Source organism: Alexandromys fortis, unplaced genomic scaffold, assembly GCF_014885135.2.
Source record: "Alexandromys fortis isolate MF-2015 unplaced genomic scaffold, M_Fortis_MF-2015_v1.1 scaffold_14, whole genome shotgun sequence".
Lineage (NCBI taxonomy): Eukaryota > Metazoa > Chordata > Mammalia > Rodentia > Cricetidae > Alexandromys > Alexandromys fortis.
Genome location: NW_026067910.1, coordinates 16,809,705 through 16,828,362, shown reverse-complemented (window position 1 = coordinate 16,828,362; position 18,658 = coordinate 16,809,705). Strand labels below are relative to the sequence as shown.

At 40.2% G+C, this 18,658-nt stretch overlaps 1 protein-coding gene across 6 annotated transcripts in view; it reads left to right on the top strand.

Annotated features, from left to right (window-relative positions):
• Arhgap18 (Rho GTPase activating protein 18) overlaps positions 1 to 11,736 on the top strand; it is a 211,318-nt gene extending 199,582 nt beyond the window's left edge. For all 6 annotated transcript variants that reach the window (XM_050138106.1, XM_050138105.1, XM_050138108.1 and 3 more), the window contains exons 13-15: positions 5,146 to 5,270; positions 9,204 to 9,265; positions 10,193 to 11,736. In XM_050138106.1, coding sequence (XP_049994063.1) covers positions 5,146 to 5,270; positions 9,204 to 9,265; positions 10,193 to 10,284 — 279 coding nt within the window. In that variant the 3' untranslated portion in view covers positions 10,285 to 11,736. The remainder of the gene's footprint in view (positions 1 to 5,145; positions 5,271 to 9,203; positions 9,266 to 10,192) is intronic.
• The last annotated feature ends 6,922 nt before the right edge of the window (positions 11,737 to 18,658 follow it).

Below are 18,658 nucleotides of genomic sequence, written 5' to 3'. Positions count from 1 at the left end.
AGTACATCTGCTGAGCATGGAGAGACTACTGCCTTTGAGATTCAGCCCTCGAGAGTCTGAGGGTTCAAAGCTCTCAGCTTCAATAGCGTCCTCCCCCACATCTCCATCCCAAGTTACAGGATCCCATTCTTTACCAAGTAATGCCCTTACTTTAACAGCTGACACCCTCTGAGGCTGGGACTTGAATTTTTGCTGTAGTTCAGCCAAGCTTATAATTAGGGCTTTGGTTTAATTTTCTGCAACTTGAGCTCTCCGGCTACTGGAGAGAAGATTCTCTTCCAGGGTACCCTCAGAAAACATTAGACTGTTTATGTGCATCTGGAGCCTGTCAGTTTTATCATGGAGTTTATATTTGTGCTTCCCCATATTCTGAGATTCTAGAAGTTGGTTAATTTTATCACAGAGCTAATTCTTTCCCTTTTTCAGTTTATCTAAGGATGCTAGGAGCAACCAAGCAGAATCTCCAGTCTCCTCATTTTCTCACAAACTGTCAAAAGTCTTATATGCAGAGTCAGCGAATCCATTGCCTCTCACGACTGGAGAATCCGAATAACCACATGCATTTGTCTCCTCAAGTTTGTAAAATAGTTCACCCCGTGGGCTTTCGGCATTCTCCAAGCTTCTGGGAGAGGCTTCAGTAACTGTAGGTGTTGGTAAATTGGAAAGTCTATCCCAGATACTTAAACAATTCCTCGTTATACTTCTGGTGCTCTAGAACCATTTCTGGTATCAAAATCTGTGTTAGTCAGGGCTCTCTAGAGGAACAGAACTTATAGAATGAATCTATTTATGCATTTATCTGTCTGTTTACACACACACACACACACACACACACACACACACACACACATGGATTTATTTGAGTGGCTTTCAGGCTGTGGTCCAGTTAGTCCAACAATGGTTGTCTACTAACAGAAGGCCCATGTATCCAGTAGTTGTCCAGATCTCGAGGTTAGATTTCTCACTGTTCTTCAGTAGATGCTGAATCCTAAAGACGTAGGTTCTGATGCCAATGAAGGAATGGGCTTGACAGAAACAGCAAGAGCAAGCAGGCAAAACAACAACAACAACAAAACAACCAAACAACCAAACAACCAAACAAAAAACCAAGCAGCCTTCTTCCATATCATTTATATAAGTTGCCAGCAGAAGGTATGGTCCAGATTAAAGATGGCTCTTCCTGCCTCAAAATTTCTGTATTAAAAGTGGGTCTTCGCACTTCAAATGATTTAATTAAGGGAAAAATCCCTCGCAGCTGTACTCAAGCCAGATGAGGTTTAGTTATTTCCAGATGTAGGCAAGTTGTCAGCCAAGAATATCATCCATCACATGAAATGTGAAGGTCACAAAGATTGCTCTGTATATAGCTTCAGCTACTGTTATGGCATAAATAAGAACATATTGTTTGGCTTGCTGATCAGGCATGGTGTCTTTTCAAAGCTTGGCAGCTCAATGTAATTAGTATACTAATAGCATTCGTATTGGAAACAGTGTGAGTTTGGAGCTTGATCGAAGCTGTCATACACCATTTAAATCAGTTCTTGGATATCATTTATTCTTTATCATCTCTGTATAAATATCACTTGTTAATATACTCAGCAAAAACCTTTAAAACATCTTATGAGATTTTTGTCTTTACCGTCTACTGGGTATACTTTTGCAATAGTGTAAATAGTTTAGCATCGTCATATTGAGTCACAATCTCAGTCTCTGTATTTTGGGGGCATTTGGATGGGATACATTAAATAAACAGAGATTGCATCTGTCTTAGATATAAACAAGACTCACCCTGTTTTATGGCAAGTTCTCCAGTTGTTAGGAATGTCCAAGAGTCAACCTGTGAAAGTGCTATGTGCTACCAGTGGCTGACTGAAAGCATTTTAGGGACAGTGATGTACCCACTTGCTGTGATGAGTCAGCTTGTATTACAGAGCCTCGTCTGGGAAGAGTTAACAATAAACTCAAGTCGGCCTAACTTCAGCCCCTTTTGTGGAGGGCCAGAAATGTAGGGGATAGTTTTATCCACAAGGAGCCTGTGGTAGAATGCCCATGTGACTCCCCAATTTTGCAAAAGTCAATTCTGGTGCCATCTATGCATACATGACAGTTTCCTAACATTACATGTGTCCTTGAGATTTCCGAGATACCTCAGAAACAAGTTCCTGAGACTATTCCTTCCAAAATCCTAAGAATGTGTGAGAGGCAGTGCTCTCTTGGAAGTTCTGCTACAATGCTTAAACTCAGTGGTGTGCTTTTTGAGAAATCTTGTTGCTCTCTCTGAAACCACACTCTGTGAATGCATTTAGGGGGTGTAGGACATGGGTCATGCTAGTACAGGTGTTTAGCCCTTTTAGGAATGTCTTAGGAGAAGAGAGGGCTACTCTTGAAGCAAGCACATGCTAATGCTGGAGCTCTTGGGCTTCTTGTTGTCTTCCTGCAGGAACCAACCACTGAATTTACCTTTGATAGCATTATTAAATTCCTTTTCTACAGTTCTGGCTTTGCAGAGTGTGGGGAGCAATACAAAGTGACAAAGGCAATTCAATGTATTAATCTTAGAAAAAGTGCAGAAGAATAATTTTTGTTTTTTTGTTTTATGAGATAGGGTTTCTCCGTAGCTTTGGAGCCTGTCCTGGAGCTAGCTGTTAAAACCAGGCTGGCCTCGAACTCACAGAGATCTGCTTGCCTCTGCCTCCTATATTTTTTTAACCAGGAAGAAAATACAAACAGGTGTATCTTGTTATAAATGTTATTGTCGTTATTCCATTGTTTCTAATGAAAATATCGTTGACTGATTGCATTTCTTTTGATTCTATTAGCCATAGGAGAGTAGGTTCCATGGAGTCTAAGGTGTTTGAAATAAGCCTTTATTATTGGTGCAGGATTGGTTGAAAGATACCCAACAAAGATAAGGACCTGCCAGAGAGGATAGATTTTTATTTCCAAACGGGAGAATAAACCACATGGAATATTGGAAGGAAAGAGAAGTAGCTGCTGATGTTGCCATACTGTTGAGATCTCCACGATGAAATATTATTTTTCCGGTCCACTTTTGTTTGTAAAGTGTTCACTGTAGATCTTCTGAATACGCAATTTTATCTTATTCTCCTCAAGTGTTTGACTGTAGTTTATCCGAACACATACATATTTATTCCTTAGGCCTGGATAAGAGGTGACTCTGAAAATAATTTTTATTGTTATTACTTCCATTAAGCAAATTTAAATATAGTTGGCCCTGCGATTTAACCAGGATTTCCTAACATTTACCTTGTCCTAAGTAAGTGGTTATATGCAAACCCTGGCCTTGCACTGAGGGCCTTGTACAAGGTAGAGAGTGAGAATTGAGGATGTTAATCCACAGTGCCTTTGTTCGCTGCTTCCACTGTGTGGACAAGGTAAATAGGGATGAGTACATACATCCCCGCTACTTCCAGTGCCACAGCTGCAATTTTCTCTCTGACGTTCAAGTGGTCAGTGGCCGCTTAATGTTTCCCACTGCCCATGGAGGAGAGGGGTTGCTGAGACCAAGCCATCGGGTGGAATAGGCACTGTAGGAAATAAGCTGGGGAGCAGTCTCAAGGGAGAAGGCCCGGCCGTCTGAGTTGTGTTTCACCACTTAACTGTTCAGAAAGGAACACACACACAGTCACACAATATCACATACATTCGTACAGTCACACTCACAACACACACAGTCACACAATATCATATACATTCATTTAGCCACACTCATACAGCACACACAGTCACACAAACACGCAATCAGGAAATGCCCCCATTGACTGTTTAAAGTAGCTCATTTTCAGCACATTGCAGATGAAAGTAGTTTATCTCCTAGCTAAAAGAGAAAGGTAAATTGGGCTAGATGCGTAGGGGGAAGGGTCACGTCAAGGTCAGAGCATACTGAGGTAGTCAGGCTGGATTACAAACCCCAGAAAGAAATCAAAACCAATCATTCCAACGTGGAGTGGAGTTGACGGTCTGCCTCCGGCTTGGACCTGGCGGTTGGTGCCCATGTTTGATGGGCACTCCTCAGCATTGCTGTTTCCTTCTCTGTGACTACAATATGAAATTTGTCCTGTTACTGAGAACCAGTTTTAAATTGTTGGGAGGGAGCATCTGTTTTTTTTTTTTTTATTTTGCCTGATTCTAGAAGAATAGTTTCATTTCCCAACGATATCAATGGCATCTGTAATAGATTCATGTTTTATCGTTCAAACCAAATGGAACTCAAGACCTAATCTATTTAATAGGAGTAATGGATGCTAAAGGATGAGAATCTTTTTAATCTGCTGGGTAAGCAGAACTAACATAGTACTCAGTAGATACTTACAAATTTTGGTCAAATTAAGTGGGGGTATTTGTAATATTTAAGAACTTATATTTAAACATAATTTGAGCATGCTGTTCTAAAGTCTGTTTAAGACATATGGCTATAAATAATAAATTAGTATTTGTTTTAGCAAAAAACCATTTAGGAATTAATTAAGACTATTATTTTGAATGCTGTAGCTGACGTTTAGATATTACAAACCTCAAAAATGGTTCACTGGTATCTCTAAATCTATCTAGTGTTCTGCAAATCCATGGTTGGGGGGCTTAGAATCAGTCCTTTGTAAGTGCAGTGTGTATAGTCAAAAGAATAATAAGCTCGTTAGCGAAGTAGGCATCAAATATAGTACAAATACATTATTAAGAGTCCATTCTTTTTCACAGCCAGGGACATAAAAGATAGAGGACATTTCGATACTGGGTGGGACAGTTTTGTGAAAGCACACATAGCCACAGCGCCGAGTGACTTCTTTCTGTTTCAGTTTCATAAATTGCTACATGAGGAAGCACTCTCTGGTAGATAACACTCAGAAATCAGCACTTAATATGGCAGTAATGGTTATTGCTGTCATTCTTTACATCTTTAAAAATAATTAAGCATTACTGCACAGGCATTATAAAGTTCCCCTATCACCATTAAGAGGATATTTGAGGTTTGATGTAATTTAGCAAATTACATTATACAGTAGTTAAGGTTTTATGCAGTGGAGTGAAATGGGTAGTAGTTAAGCACACTTCCCATACAATGCACTGTACGGAGTTACATGTTCCAGCTGTTGTCAGCTTTGTTCCAGTGTCATTATTGCTTTGCAGGCTGACGTTCCTCAGGGAGTGATTCGAGTGCAAGCTCCCCATCTTTCAAAAGTTTCCATGGCAATACAGCTAACTGAAGAGCTAAAAGCCAGCGACGTGCTTGCCAGGTTTCTCAGCCAAGAAAGGTAAAGGCCTGTTTTAATTATTCTGCGGGGTACCTCACTTTTATATTTATACTGCCCTGCCCCCCTCATGTGTGTGTGCATGTGCACGTGCGCGTGCACGTGCGCGTGCGTCTTCCCATCAGAAGAACAAAGCAGGCTTGATAATTAGACCACTGGAGGGAATGGTGGGAACCGTCAGAGGTAGCTTGTGTTCAAGTTGAGCCTGCAATGAGCTTGATGCATGAGACCACTCAACGGTCCTTCCAGAACATGTTGGTTGGAGGTTAATTACTGTTTGTAGGCTGCCACAAAGATTGCTAATTAAGATGCAGCAAGATTAAAAAGAAGATTCAACTTTCTCTGTGAAACTTAATGAATAAGAAAGAGAATGTTTCAATTTAAAAACTGAAAGCTTGGATGCTTGAGAGAGGACACCCAGTCCCTGAGGTCTGAAGTCACAAGAGGAGAACAGGCTGTCCTCATCAGAGACAAGCATGTCCTTCTTTGTCCTGGGGTACATGCTGCAGATGCTTAGGAAGCTCTGCTCTCCCTCACTGTACTCACTATAGGCCATGTAGCTTCCCGTTCATCCTGTCTCGAATTTGAGACGTCCTGATAAGCTTTTGGGGATTTTAGCTTTTTCCATTTAAACATCTTATTTTTGTTTAAAATAGTTTTAATGACATCCTCCCTATTTATGCTATGAAACTAATTTTTAAAAAATGTTATTAGTATGTGTGTATGTGTGTGTATGTTATGTGTGTGTATGTTGTGTGTGTGTCTTTGTGTGTACAAATTAATGGAGTCCATTCTCTTTCCATCTCTATATGAATTCTAAGCACTGAACCCATGCCCCCAAACTTGTGCACCAAGCACCTTTACCCACTAAGTCATCTCCCCAGCCCCAATCTAAAATTCTTGAAAGAAATCCAGCATCTCAGTTTAAAGGATCCCATTTTGCACTTTTCCTGAGCTTCATCTCATTCTAACACGGGGCGCTTCAGTCAGATTGTCTGTTAATGCCTCTGCGCTGTCTGTACAGCACCTTATGCTAATGATTGTCTCTGATTAAGACTCTGAGCTAGGTGTTAGAGAACTAGAACCACATCTCCCCATCTCCTAAGTTGCAAAAAAGGATGGAATGCCAGAGCTCCCAACATAAACTTCCTTGCTGTAGCAGTCTGCTGCAGATACGATCCTTCCTTCACTTTCACCAATAGGAACACTATATTAGCCCCAGGTCAGACAGCTGGAAATATGAACCTGTGTTCATGTCCACAGAAGTAGCCCCTTATGTCCCCTCCACACCAGCTCTTGGAAGTCATGCCTGGCATTAAGCCTTCCCAAGATGAATCTCTCAGAATTGGGGGCCAGGAGCATTAGGGATTTCTCAGATTGATCCTTCCTCCCTGGAGTGTCTCAGCTACAATGAAGTCAACCCTCTCTCTTGCTCCTTTCCACCTGCAGCTGCCACCTTTGACACTTCTTCTCTCCAAGGGCATGTTCCTTTCCCTCCCAGAATGTGTCTGGGGGTCTGGATGGATCGAGTCAGGAGCCTCCTGCAAGCTCCGAGAACTCAGTTGCTGCTCATCTTTTCTACTTAGATTTTCCAAGCGTAAATCCTCATGAAATGGTACAGTCTTGTTCAGCTGGGTCCTTAATATTTTGATATACAGCATGAAACATTAGTCAGTATATTCACCTACATGCTATTCTGTCTTCCACTCAGGCTGCTGTTTGAAACGGTAACATTTTCCTTCTTTTATGTACATTTACATGTGCACAGTGCACATGCCATGGTACCTGAATCAGTTTTCTCCTTCCCCCGTATTGGTTCTGGGTCCTCAGCTTTGGCAAGTTCTGCTGAACATGTCCCATTTCCTGAGTTAAAGTCTCCATTCTCCTTTAGGAAGAGCAAGACAGAATAAGGACCGCCTTACAGTCTTGTGAGTGTGGACTAGGAAAGTGGCCCTTAGGTCCTATTGATGTTTATCTGGGCCACAGAGTGAGTGACATACTCAACCAATGGTTGTACTATCGTTATTCTCTACCATGTACTTGTGTCTCCCCCATTTATATTCTGCCTGTTTGGGACCATTAGGGAGCTCCCTTTCCTTCATCATTCACTTTCCCGCTCTCTCTCTCAAAGCCAATGCACACACATATGGGCAGAAAGTACAGCAAATTGGCCATTCATTCATCAGTGTTTGCTGAAGTATTGATGCCTTTCCAGCAATACTTATGAATTTGTTGACTTCATATGAAAGCTATTCTAGCTCAGAAAGTTTGTTTAGCTCCCTGTAAAAATGAAAGAACCATATAGACACTTGAGAATCACGCTGAAAGCCATTTTGAACTAGATTCTTAAAGTCAAGTCTTTTGTGACATTCCCTGGTTGTTTTAGAGTCACAATAACTCTTGGTTGGAATAAGAGTAAGACCACTGGATGGTATACAAGGCCACACGGGGTCCTGACGTGTGAGTGTGTACACAGTCCTGGGCAGACAGTGTTGCCGTGGGCATAGCAGTGGGGAGAGATAGGATAATCGGGGAACCAAGCAGAGATAGACTGCTTGGCAAAGCTGCTGCTATGCCAGGAAATTCTCATAGCTGGAAGAGTCAGACTGCTTCATTTTCTTCCTGCTTACATGCGGCATCTCCTCTTGGCATGCTACACGGGTATCTGTACGCCATGTGTACAGTGTCTGTGGAGGTCCGAGGAGGGTATTTAATCCCCTGGAACTGGAGTACAGCTGGTTGTGATCCACCTCATGGGAGCTGGGGATTTGAACCTTAGTCCTCTGGAAGAATAGCCACAACTGCTGAGCTATCAATCCAGTCCCTCTCCTCTGCACCCTTATCAACAGCCCACAACTTCTCTAACCCCCAAACCACACACTGCAGAGGATTTTAAAAGCAGATTCTTGAGCTTCCTCCTAGAAATGTAAAGTTTGGCACTAAAGTTTTAGCCAGTTTTTGTAGTAATTTTTTTGTTGTTGTTGTTTTTTGAGACAAGGTTTCTCTGTAGCTTTGGTGCCTGTCCTGGAACTAGCTCTTGTAGACCAGGCTAGCCTCGAACTCACAGAATACCTGCCTCTGCTTCCTGAGTGCTGGGATTAAAGGCATGAGCCAACCACCGCCTGGCTAAGTAATTCTTTTACAGAAAATTTTGACCAAAATTACTGAATTATAATGTGTGTGTGTGTGTGTGTGTGTGTATGCATGCGCGTGCGCATGTGATTTTAGAAAAGTTTACCTTTTTTTTGAGGCAGGGTGTCTCTGTGGATCTCTGGCTCTCCTGGAACTCACTCTGTAGACCAGGCTGGCCTTGAATTCACAGATATACACCTGCTTCTGCCTCACTAAGTGCCTGGATAAAAGCGTGCACCACCACTGCCCAGCTAAAGTTCACTTTTGTAACCAACATGTAAAAACCTAAAACTATAAAGAGTTATGAAGTATTGAGAGGCTCCCATTCATGGGTATACTACATAATGTCAAAATGTGGCTAATTGTATCTGTGTGCTTAATGCTCAGCACCACTTTATGGTAGGTAGAAAATTCTAGTCTTTGAAGAATGTAAGTGTATAAAGGTAACATACTGGGTGAACAATTAAATACTAAGTGTAATGGGGAAACCAAGTCAGTACCTTGGCCCTATGAAGAATACATCATCATATCAATATTAACTTGATTCTTATGGTGTTTACAAATTTAGAGACTGATTTATTCTTTTGCCGTCACATCTCTGATTCTATTTATTTTGTTTCCAAGTGTGACATTTTGATTACCTGTAGGGTATGTTTAACAGACGGAAAAATGCAAACTGTATAACTGCAGTTTGTCTAAGTTATGAATTTTCCATTTTTAGCTAGAATTTCCCAGTCTGCTAAACTGATTTTCCTTGCAAACTGTTTGATGACACAACTAATCGGTTTGTTTTCTCCCTGGTAGTGGGGTTGCCCAGACACTCAAGAAGGGGGAAATTTTTCTGTATGAAATTGGAGGAAATATTGGTAAGCATGTTTTCATCCTATATGTTGATTTGATGTTGCTAATGTTTATATTTGTATCTTTGGAACAAAAATATTTCTGTATTTGAAAGCAAACATACCATGCCTTTGACAGTTGTTGTATAGTTTGGGTTTGTGCAGTGGTCTGACCTTTCTTCCTGGGGCCTGTTTTTTTAAGTTCCTTCCTTTCAAATAATCACATTCAGCCTTGCACATTTGACATTTTTAAAATTAATTAATTAATTTATTTATTAAAGATTTCTGCCTCCTCCCCGCCACCGCCTCCCATTTCCCTCCCCCTCCCCCAATCAAGTCACCCTCCCTCATCAGCCCAAAGAGCAGTGAGGGTTTCCCTGCCCTGTGGGAAGTCCAAGGACCTCCTACCTCCTTGCAGGTATAGTAAGGTGAGCATCCAAACTGCCTAGGCTCCCACAAAGCCAGTACGTGCAGTAGGATCAAAACCCAGTGCCATTGTTCTTGACTTCTCAGCAGTCCTCATTGTCAGCTATGTTCAGCGAGTCCGGTTTTATCCCATGCTTATTCAGACCCAGTCCAGCTGGCCTTGGTGAGTTCCCAATAGATCATCCCCATTGTCTCAGTATGCACATTCAACTTTTCATTTCACAAATAGATCTTGGAAATTAGTGTGGTTCCTTAGCTGAATCCCAAACTACTGTTAATGTTTAATACAGGTGAGGATGATTTTAAAGTCCATCCCACAAAGTATTTTCACTTCTTAACATAATTCGATACCAGCACTAGAGAATGATTACCCAAATGACATTTTTAATACCTTGGCCAGTTCTTTGAATGTTGCCATGAGACCCAGGGAAGGAGGACACAGATTTTGAAATCTAAGATTTGTTTGTAACCATTGGGATTAATTGGTATTCCCCCACTGTGTTAACTGATACCACATCTCCTTCACAGGGGAACGCTGCCTGGATGACGATACATACATGAAGGACTTGTACCAACTGAACCCGAATGCTGAGTGGGTCATCAAATCCAAGCGACGGTAGAAGACTAGCCAGAGGACTAACGTCATCATTCTTGCTGGGTCAAGAGTGTTAATAAAAGTAGCAAGATTCTTAATTATTCAGCTGTACCCAATTATATTACAAAGTGACATCCCCAGTTTTTAAAATTACAGGTTTTTGTGACTTCCACAATTGTTAATTATTATTATTATTAAGAAAACAAATATTTTTGGAGTAAGAGAAAAGCAGCTTAATTAGCTTGTGAGCTGTTGATACATACCTTAAAATATGTTCAGATGGGAAAGCTGTTTGGTTTTTTTGTTTTGTTTTATATGAAGTAAATTCTCTAACCCCCCCCCCACCTTTTGGTACTGGGGATTGATCCATAACTTTGCTCATGACATCTAATGATATCCCCAGCAGATTAAATAATCTTTACTAATAGATTTATCAATGACGTTTTGGTTTATTTACACTTTAAGAATGCTGTCTCCCCTTTCTTCCCTCTTTCTATCTACCTTCCCTCAATAAAACTTGCTTCTTAAACCGGAAAGAGACAGTCCACAGCAGGTATGGAGAGCAATGAAGGCAAGCCTAACTCCACAGAATCCTCTTTACCACAAAGTGTTAGTACTCATGGCTTTGAGTCCTCTGTCTGAACTGTCCTTCCTGCAGCATCCCAGGCAGTGGTCTTTTCAGCTTATCTGATGTATGTGCATAAATCTGTATCCATCATCAACACCAAAGATGTCAGGAATGTCCAATCATCACCAAGCCGTGAAATGCTTAAATACTCAGGAGGAATAATATGGATCCACGCAAATGCCTGAACCACTTCTGACTGCAATGTCAAAAACCAGGCCACTTTTATGTACCACACTCTTCCAGATGGAATCTGAAGGGTAGCATATACAGGTACCTGGTGGCATTATCAACATCATCATAGTACAATCTGGGACAACTGGAGAATACAGTGTGAAATGTTACTTTCTGCCCTTTCCCCTCCCCCCAGAATGAGTCTTCTGTGTCTGATGATCATTGCTGTGAACCTTTTTTTTTCTGTTTTCATATTTTAACTAATCTGAGTCCATTTGTGAAGATGTCATGGAAAGTGTTATTCCCAGGGCTTTTTGTGCACAGACCACACTGTGACAAAGCATGGATCTCTGCTGTGAATAAGAGAAATGAAATAAGAGCATAAGTTCGCCGTTTTCTAAGAGTAGAGTGTTATCGAGAAAAGGGGGCACGCATAGACGTGGCACCCGTGTGTTGATGGCACTGTTCATAGCTCTTCATGGGATGCTGCACATTCTTAGATGCTCTTGATGTCACTCTAATGAGGAAGGAAAGCACCGTTCATGAGAACAGCGAAATGTTCAGTGTGTAATTACCAGAGCAGCCTGTGGATGGACGCTTCCGTAATGCCATGGTGAATCGTGCCATTGCTTTTTTATTTAAAGAAATTTTATAATTAAATGCCTTTTTCTAAATGATTTTCTCTTGGAATTATTACTTTTATTCCAGTGTGTTCATGGGTCTCTTTTTGTCTTTCTAAATTATTTTAATTAACAGTCTGTTTTCATGGTAATTAAGTCTCCTCTGCTCTTTTACTGGTTCTTTTCTTTTTAAACTCAAAAGACATATGAGACAAGCTTATTTTCTTCATTGGTTTTCTTTTTTTTTTCTTTACATAAATGTCTATTCTTTGGGGCTTTTAAAACACATTTTGTGATGTTCCTTATTATAAAAGTATATCCATTTCTTGGGTAACAAAATTTATTGATGTTTTGGTGCAAACAATGAACAATTCTAAAGAAAAATTATGTGTTCAAAACATTTAGGTATCCATAACAACAGAAGGACAGGAGTTATGATAGCGGTTTACAGAAATATTTCTAGAACACTTGTCCACTGATTCTTAGCACACTGACTGCCTACTCAGGGAGACTGGCAGAAGAAATCTCAGGTTTTTGGTTTGTTTGCTTGCTTGCTTGTTATTTTTGTTTGTTTCTCGAGACAGGATTTCTCTGTGTAGCCCTGGCTGTCCTAGCATTCACTTTGTAGACCAGGCTGACCTCAAACTCACAGAGATCCCACTAAGTGCTGGGATTAAAGGTGTGTGCCACCACCATGCAACTGAGTTCCCAGGTTTTGATGGGCGAAACGATGGATATACACATACCCATCATATGTATATTTGCCTTGATAAAAGAGGACTCCGTATCATATTATAGTGCTTCAGATACATATATATCCTGACGTTAACTCAAATACTTTTACTGTGATTTTTTTTCTTTCCAGTAAGTTTCAACTTTAGTGTACATCTGTTTGGTTGAGAAAACGACGGTGATGTGAGAACAAACACAGTTGTTTTGAGTCTCGACCATATTAACACTTACAGGAGTTGCTGGTGGAAAATCTGGGAACCAGTGTTTAGAGAAAAGTGCTCACCCTTCTTACCTACCCCTATTGCATGGGGCTTCCTGTTCTCACCTCCCTATTCTTTCTTTCCTGCTTTGCCTCCTCACCTGTTGGCAGAATTCTTTTAGATATTTCTGGTCCTTGTTATTCCTTTCACTTAAACAACCTTTACTTAGAATAGTTATGGAAATTGATATAAATTCCTTGTTGATCATCTCTGGGAAAAAGTAGATGGTTTTGTTTTCTCAAGTTTGTAGAATTGGTTTGCACTTTGTGCTTCTCCTGATTTCCCACTTACTTGTCAGTAGGTGGCAGTATTGGGCAGAGATTCCTTTGAATCTAAAGAATAGGACATTGTAGACTTTGAACCGGAGTTTATATACCATACCTTACTGTGACTTTGTGGGTGCCAGCCACCTCCAGCAGTTAGATGGTAACATTGTGGGCTCTGTTTTAGTTACTCACTCTGAAACTGTAAGTAATAATTAACCTCGGTGTGTATGTATGTGTGTTTAATGAATTAGTCTGTTCTAGTCCTTAATCCATTGAGTGAATATGTGGCAGGGATAGATATGAGACCCAGAATTAAGCTTTCAGCAATGTGTAGTGTAAACAGAAGTGCTGTGGTTCAAGGTGGGAAACTGGGAGGAGAGGGACAAGGAGCTCAGAAATAGAAGCGCTTCGGTGTCTCTCTTTTTTTTTTTTTTTTTTAGTGAATACATGTTTCTGCATTTCAACAAATACTGGACACTTGCACATATGTCAAGCAGGCTGTAACCCTTGAGATCCCTTAGTGAGCAAAATAACCAAAACCATTGATCCTATTGGATTCACATTTTAATGAGGGGTACAAGCAATGAGTTAAACAAAAGTAAGTGAATCAAACTGCAGAGTATAATAAAAGGTGGTGATGTGGTGGGGGATAAAAGAGAGGAGCAGAGCAAGTAGGACAAGGGCTGGCGGGTGAGCATAAAACAGCGTGAAATGAGGGCTTTCTTTCAATAGTTGACACCTAAATAAAGACTTAAAGAAAGAGAGGGCTTTTCTGTGTGGATATTTGGAATTGTGTTCTAGACAAAGGGAACATTTAGGATCAAGGTCCACTGTAGGAATGTGCCTTGTCAACAGTGTGGCCAGAGTGGAGTTAGAGTCACCAAAAGCAAAGGTCAGAGAGGGAAATGCAAAGGCAGAGTCTAGGATCATGGGAGCCTTGCATTAGAGGGGTGGCAATTTATTGTTCATTTCAGAACAGCCAGGAAAAGGGCACTACTGGCAAAAGCCATAGCTCTGAAGTAATGCGACATTGTGGTCACTCCACACAGTGAAGGCAGAGCCTACAGGCTTTCTGGCAAGAGACAAGAATTGGCACACCAAAAAGCTTTTTTTATCTTGGCTGTTGGTAGGGTGGAGTCTGGATAAACTATGCCCTTGGCTAAGATCAAGGAAGGGAGTGTGGATTTGATAGAGAAAACAGGGAATAAAGTCCTGAAGCTTCCCAGGACTGGAGGCTGGGGAGCAGGGAAGCATTAGCAAGAAACCCTTCCTAAAGTTAGAGATGCAGGGTATGAAAAGTCATGCGAAGGAAGGCCACCAAAGTCATAGCAGAGCTTCCTTGTCACTCAAATGGACTAGCTATGTGTCTCTGTTGATCCTGATGCCTGGTCGAAAATATTATAGCGGGACTAAGTTCTCTATAAGTGAGGCAAACTGCCCAGAAAGGTGATTTGGTCTAGTTATGGTTTTGAATTTATTTAAGTAATGTTTTGAGGGAAGCTATCATGAGTGCAGGACACAATATACATGCGACTACTTGAATGTGACTTTGGGCACATTTCTTACCTGAGTTTCATTTTCTGATTTGAGTAAACATAATAATGGAAGTATTTACTTTTTAGTAGCGTTATTAGACTTTGATTTTGTCAAGAGCTCAGCAGCATACTAACCAGATAACAAGTAGTCATACAGATGACAGTATTTTTATTAGTGGTTATAATGATTAATATCAGAGTTGTATAATAAGAATTCTCACAATATCGTGCTAGCACCCTGCTCTGGTTCCCCCCAATGTAGAGCAAAGGTGTAATAAACATAATACCAGATTCAATAAACAGGAGAATCAGGGACGGGAAGTAGCAGCTGTATTGAAAATGGCAAGGTCTTCTCCTCCGGTAATTGTCACAGCAGCTCTTAGAAATATTCCTTCCTCCGAGGTAGGAATCACTTCCTACCTAGATAGTTTAAGGACTGCCCTTCTCCTCTTTATCTTGTTTAAGCTAATCAGCCAAAGGTCAAACTTTTTCACTGGAAGTCTATAATAGCATCTCTTCCTCGGAAAAGGGGTGCCATTGGCGGTTGGACAGAACAGTCTTTTCTTTATTTCACGTGAGTGTTAGCCCAACATTGAAGGTGATTTGTTTCATTTATAATAGAGAATGCCAGAGGGCCAGAGTTCTCCNGTGATGACGTATTTTGTTTTTTTTTTTTTTTTTTTTTTTTTTTTTTTGTACTTGATGTGTCTGGGAAGATGGACACTGGGCTTCTTGTGTCAGCTGCTTCTATTGGCTCTCCCACTTTGCTTTCCTGGCTTTCTTGAGCTAATGGGTCTCTCAAATTCCATACTTAATACAAATTGAACATCTCTTCTACTTCTCCTGACCTCTCAGCCTGGAATCTCTACTTCGCATCACTTCCTCTTTTCACTTGTGACCATGAGTATTGTGTGGAGCAGCCTGTTTCTGGTTTTAAAAAAAGTGTGACAGGAAACAAGGGAACTCTTTCCCCATCATAACTCTTTAAATTCCTTTGAATGGACTCTGGGCTATTTTCACGTGCAGCTGCCTATAGTATGAGTGAAAGCTACAAGCTGCCAGGAATGATACTTGAGGCGTTTGTACCTGAAGCCAAGACACTGGCTCTATCTAGCAAGCTCTTCATCCTGAGCTTTGAAATCTCTGTGTCTCAGCTAAAAGAGTTCAGCTATGCCTCATAGAAAGAGACCTCCCACCTTTGACCCTGTTTTCAGTTTTTACCCCTCACTGCATCTCAGCTGTTTAGTTCTGTGTCTTATTGTTTCTCCTATAACCTTTACAAAATGACTGCTTTTATGGGCCCTCTGCCTTAGGAACCATCGAGAACAAGGCACATCCCTTAAAGGGATGTTCATAAGGAGAATGACCTTGGTACAATTATTAGTAGTTCACTGGTTAACATTTTCTTTCTCTCACCTCCCTGTAGCCATGCTACAAGGACAAAAAGGACCAGTTGAAGCATGACTTGTGCCTTTGCAACTCTCAGTTAGTGAGTGGAATCTTGGGTATCTTACCTGTGTCTGCTTGCATCATCTAGTTTGGCAAAAAGTCCAGGAAATCAGCTGCAGACAATATATTTCCTTTGGTACAAGAGTCTTGAAACATGTCCTAGGTCATGTTTTGCTTATTCCCATGCCTACCTAATGTTGAGAGGGAAGAGATTTCCATGCTTTATTTTACTTGCTTATGTATTTTGGTCCCTAGAATTGCTCTCTGAGCCTTGTACCTGTTAGGCAAATGCTAAACAACATCCCTAGCAGGCTTTATGATCTCATTTATTTGAGACAAGGTTTTACTGTGCAGCCCGAGCTGTTTTTGAGCTCAGGATTCTCCTGTCTCAACCTCCTGAGTGAAACATGTTAGATTTTAAAGTATGGAGAAATAAGGACTTATTCGATATACTAGATAATGGCTTAAGGTACTGAGTTTAATTATTAGACAGTATCACAAACAATATTACTAGTAAAGAAGAAAATATGGACATTATGATTTTTCTTCTCCCATTCTTTTCTTCCCCCATACATTTTGATGTTTACTATATATTATACTGTGGCTATATGGCAATAATGCAAAAAGCAATTGTGTGATGTATTTCCACAGGGAAATTACATTTACACTTGTGGATTGGAGCTGTGGAGAATGTATTCTTTACAAATTGACTCAGATTTGATGAAGGCAGATAAGTGTACAACTAACTGTAAGATAAAATACAGTGAGACCATAAGGAGACGATGATAGTAGCTGGGTCAATGATAGCAGAAACATGAATATATAAGTTGCTGAACCATTTAGAATACTACAGACTAGATCCAGTTCAAAAGAATGAGGTTCAGAATTAGACCTGGGCAGTGGAAGGTGTGAGTGGGTGAGGCTGATGTTATGTGGTTGGAATCAAGAGTCTGAATGATACTGCAGGGGAGTATGGGTGGGTATGAAATTGCCAAATAATGAATAAAAAATCTTTTATAGCCCTGAGAACAAAGGATGCTGCATTTCAACCAATCTCAGATTAGAGTGAAGTACTGATTTGAGATTAAAGTACTGATTTGAAAATTATTTGAAATAGAGGAGGGGGGAGAGAAAATAGGATATAGGGAGAGAAAATAATGAGGGTGTGAAACAAGATATATGTAAGGGTTGAAAAGCTAAAAGGAAGCATCTTTTAGGAAGTAATTTTTGAAAGGCGTATATTTAGTTAATACTTGTTGGAATATGGTGCCAGGAGGGGTAGCACTGCCTTGAAACCATCACAGTAGCAGGAGATGGGTCAAACTCAGAGATGTCGAGGAAAACAGTTTCAACATAGCAAATGTTGAGATAGATAATTAAGATATCAACAAGATAATAGATAATTAAGAGAACAACATAGATAATTAACAACATAGATAATTAAATTAAGAGAACAAGACAAGAATTGAGCTGGAAGGATTAGGGCTGCAATTCAGGGTGAACTTTCTAGAAGTAGGCTGAAAGTGCTTAGGACTTTTGGGAATACATTGAGAGCAAGATGTGAGCAGGAACTGGAAGATATGAACTTGGAATTGGTGAAAGGAGCAACAGTGGGGATGGAGTTTACCAAGGCAATTTTTTGATCATTCTTTGATATTATTTTACATAAGGGAGTATCACTTAAATAGTTTTTGCATAGACTTTCTAATATTTAAACGATCTGTACCTTTGTATTTATTTAAGCCTAGCTTTTCAATGAAGTCTTCATCTCTAAAATAGTACTTAAAGTGTTTTCTTTTTGAGATGGTGTCTCTGGTAGTTCTTACTGTATAACTGAGCATGACCTTGAGTCTCAATCCCTCCACCCCCACAAGTGCTCTGAGTATACGTATGCACCACTGTGCCAGATTCTTGGGGTGCTGATGAAACATGGCTTTGCTCATGCTAGACAAGCACTCTCCCAACTAAACTATATCTATACACATAAATAATTGACTTTTGAAGAAAATTGATTGTGCCAAATATGAAAATAACCTTAAGATTTTGCCAAGCCTTCAGAGATATCACTCATTTACATTTTATTTCTATGATATTTTCAGTCTCTTTCCAAGTTTAAATTAAATGGTTTTAAAAATACGCTTGTTTGGAAGTAGGTCTTTAGAAAAGGCTGTTCACAGAGATGTGCTAAAGCTTATTCCATTTAGTAACACTGTATGCCAGGGGTAAGAGCATGGCAGAGAAGGGACCAATTGGTTGAGGAGGGAGACCAACTGAAATGAAATAAGTATAAGATCCCATAAGGGAACACAATACTTTGGAAGCAAATTTTAAAAATTGTAAAAATTTAAATAAAAGCACCATTTTTGGAGATGCTGTGTCTACTCTCACTACTCCTCAGTGTCCCCATGTTATACTAAGGAACACTTTAATTTGCTTAGTAAAGCTTGGGGAACATACACCATATAACTTCTGATGATTCCACTCAAAACAAGGATGAGAGCAAATGTTATAGAAAGCGTTGTTTCCCACTTTTAATTGTTGAAATGTAAACAATTCATTAGATGCTCTAGAATTCTGTTCTTCAAGTTTTTTCATTTAACCTTTCTCCATGATATATTACTGTGTTAAGTGTCCTCTAGACTCTCCTCTCTCTCTCTCTCCTCTCTCTCTCTCTCTCTCTCTCTCTCTCTCTCTCTCTCTCTCTCTCTCTCTCTCTCTCTCTCTCTCTTTTTGCTTTT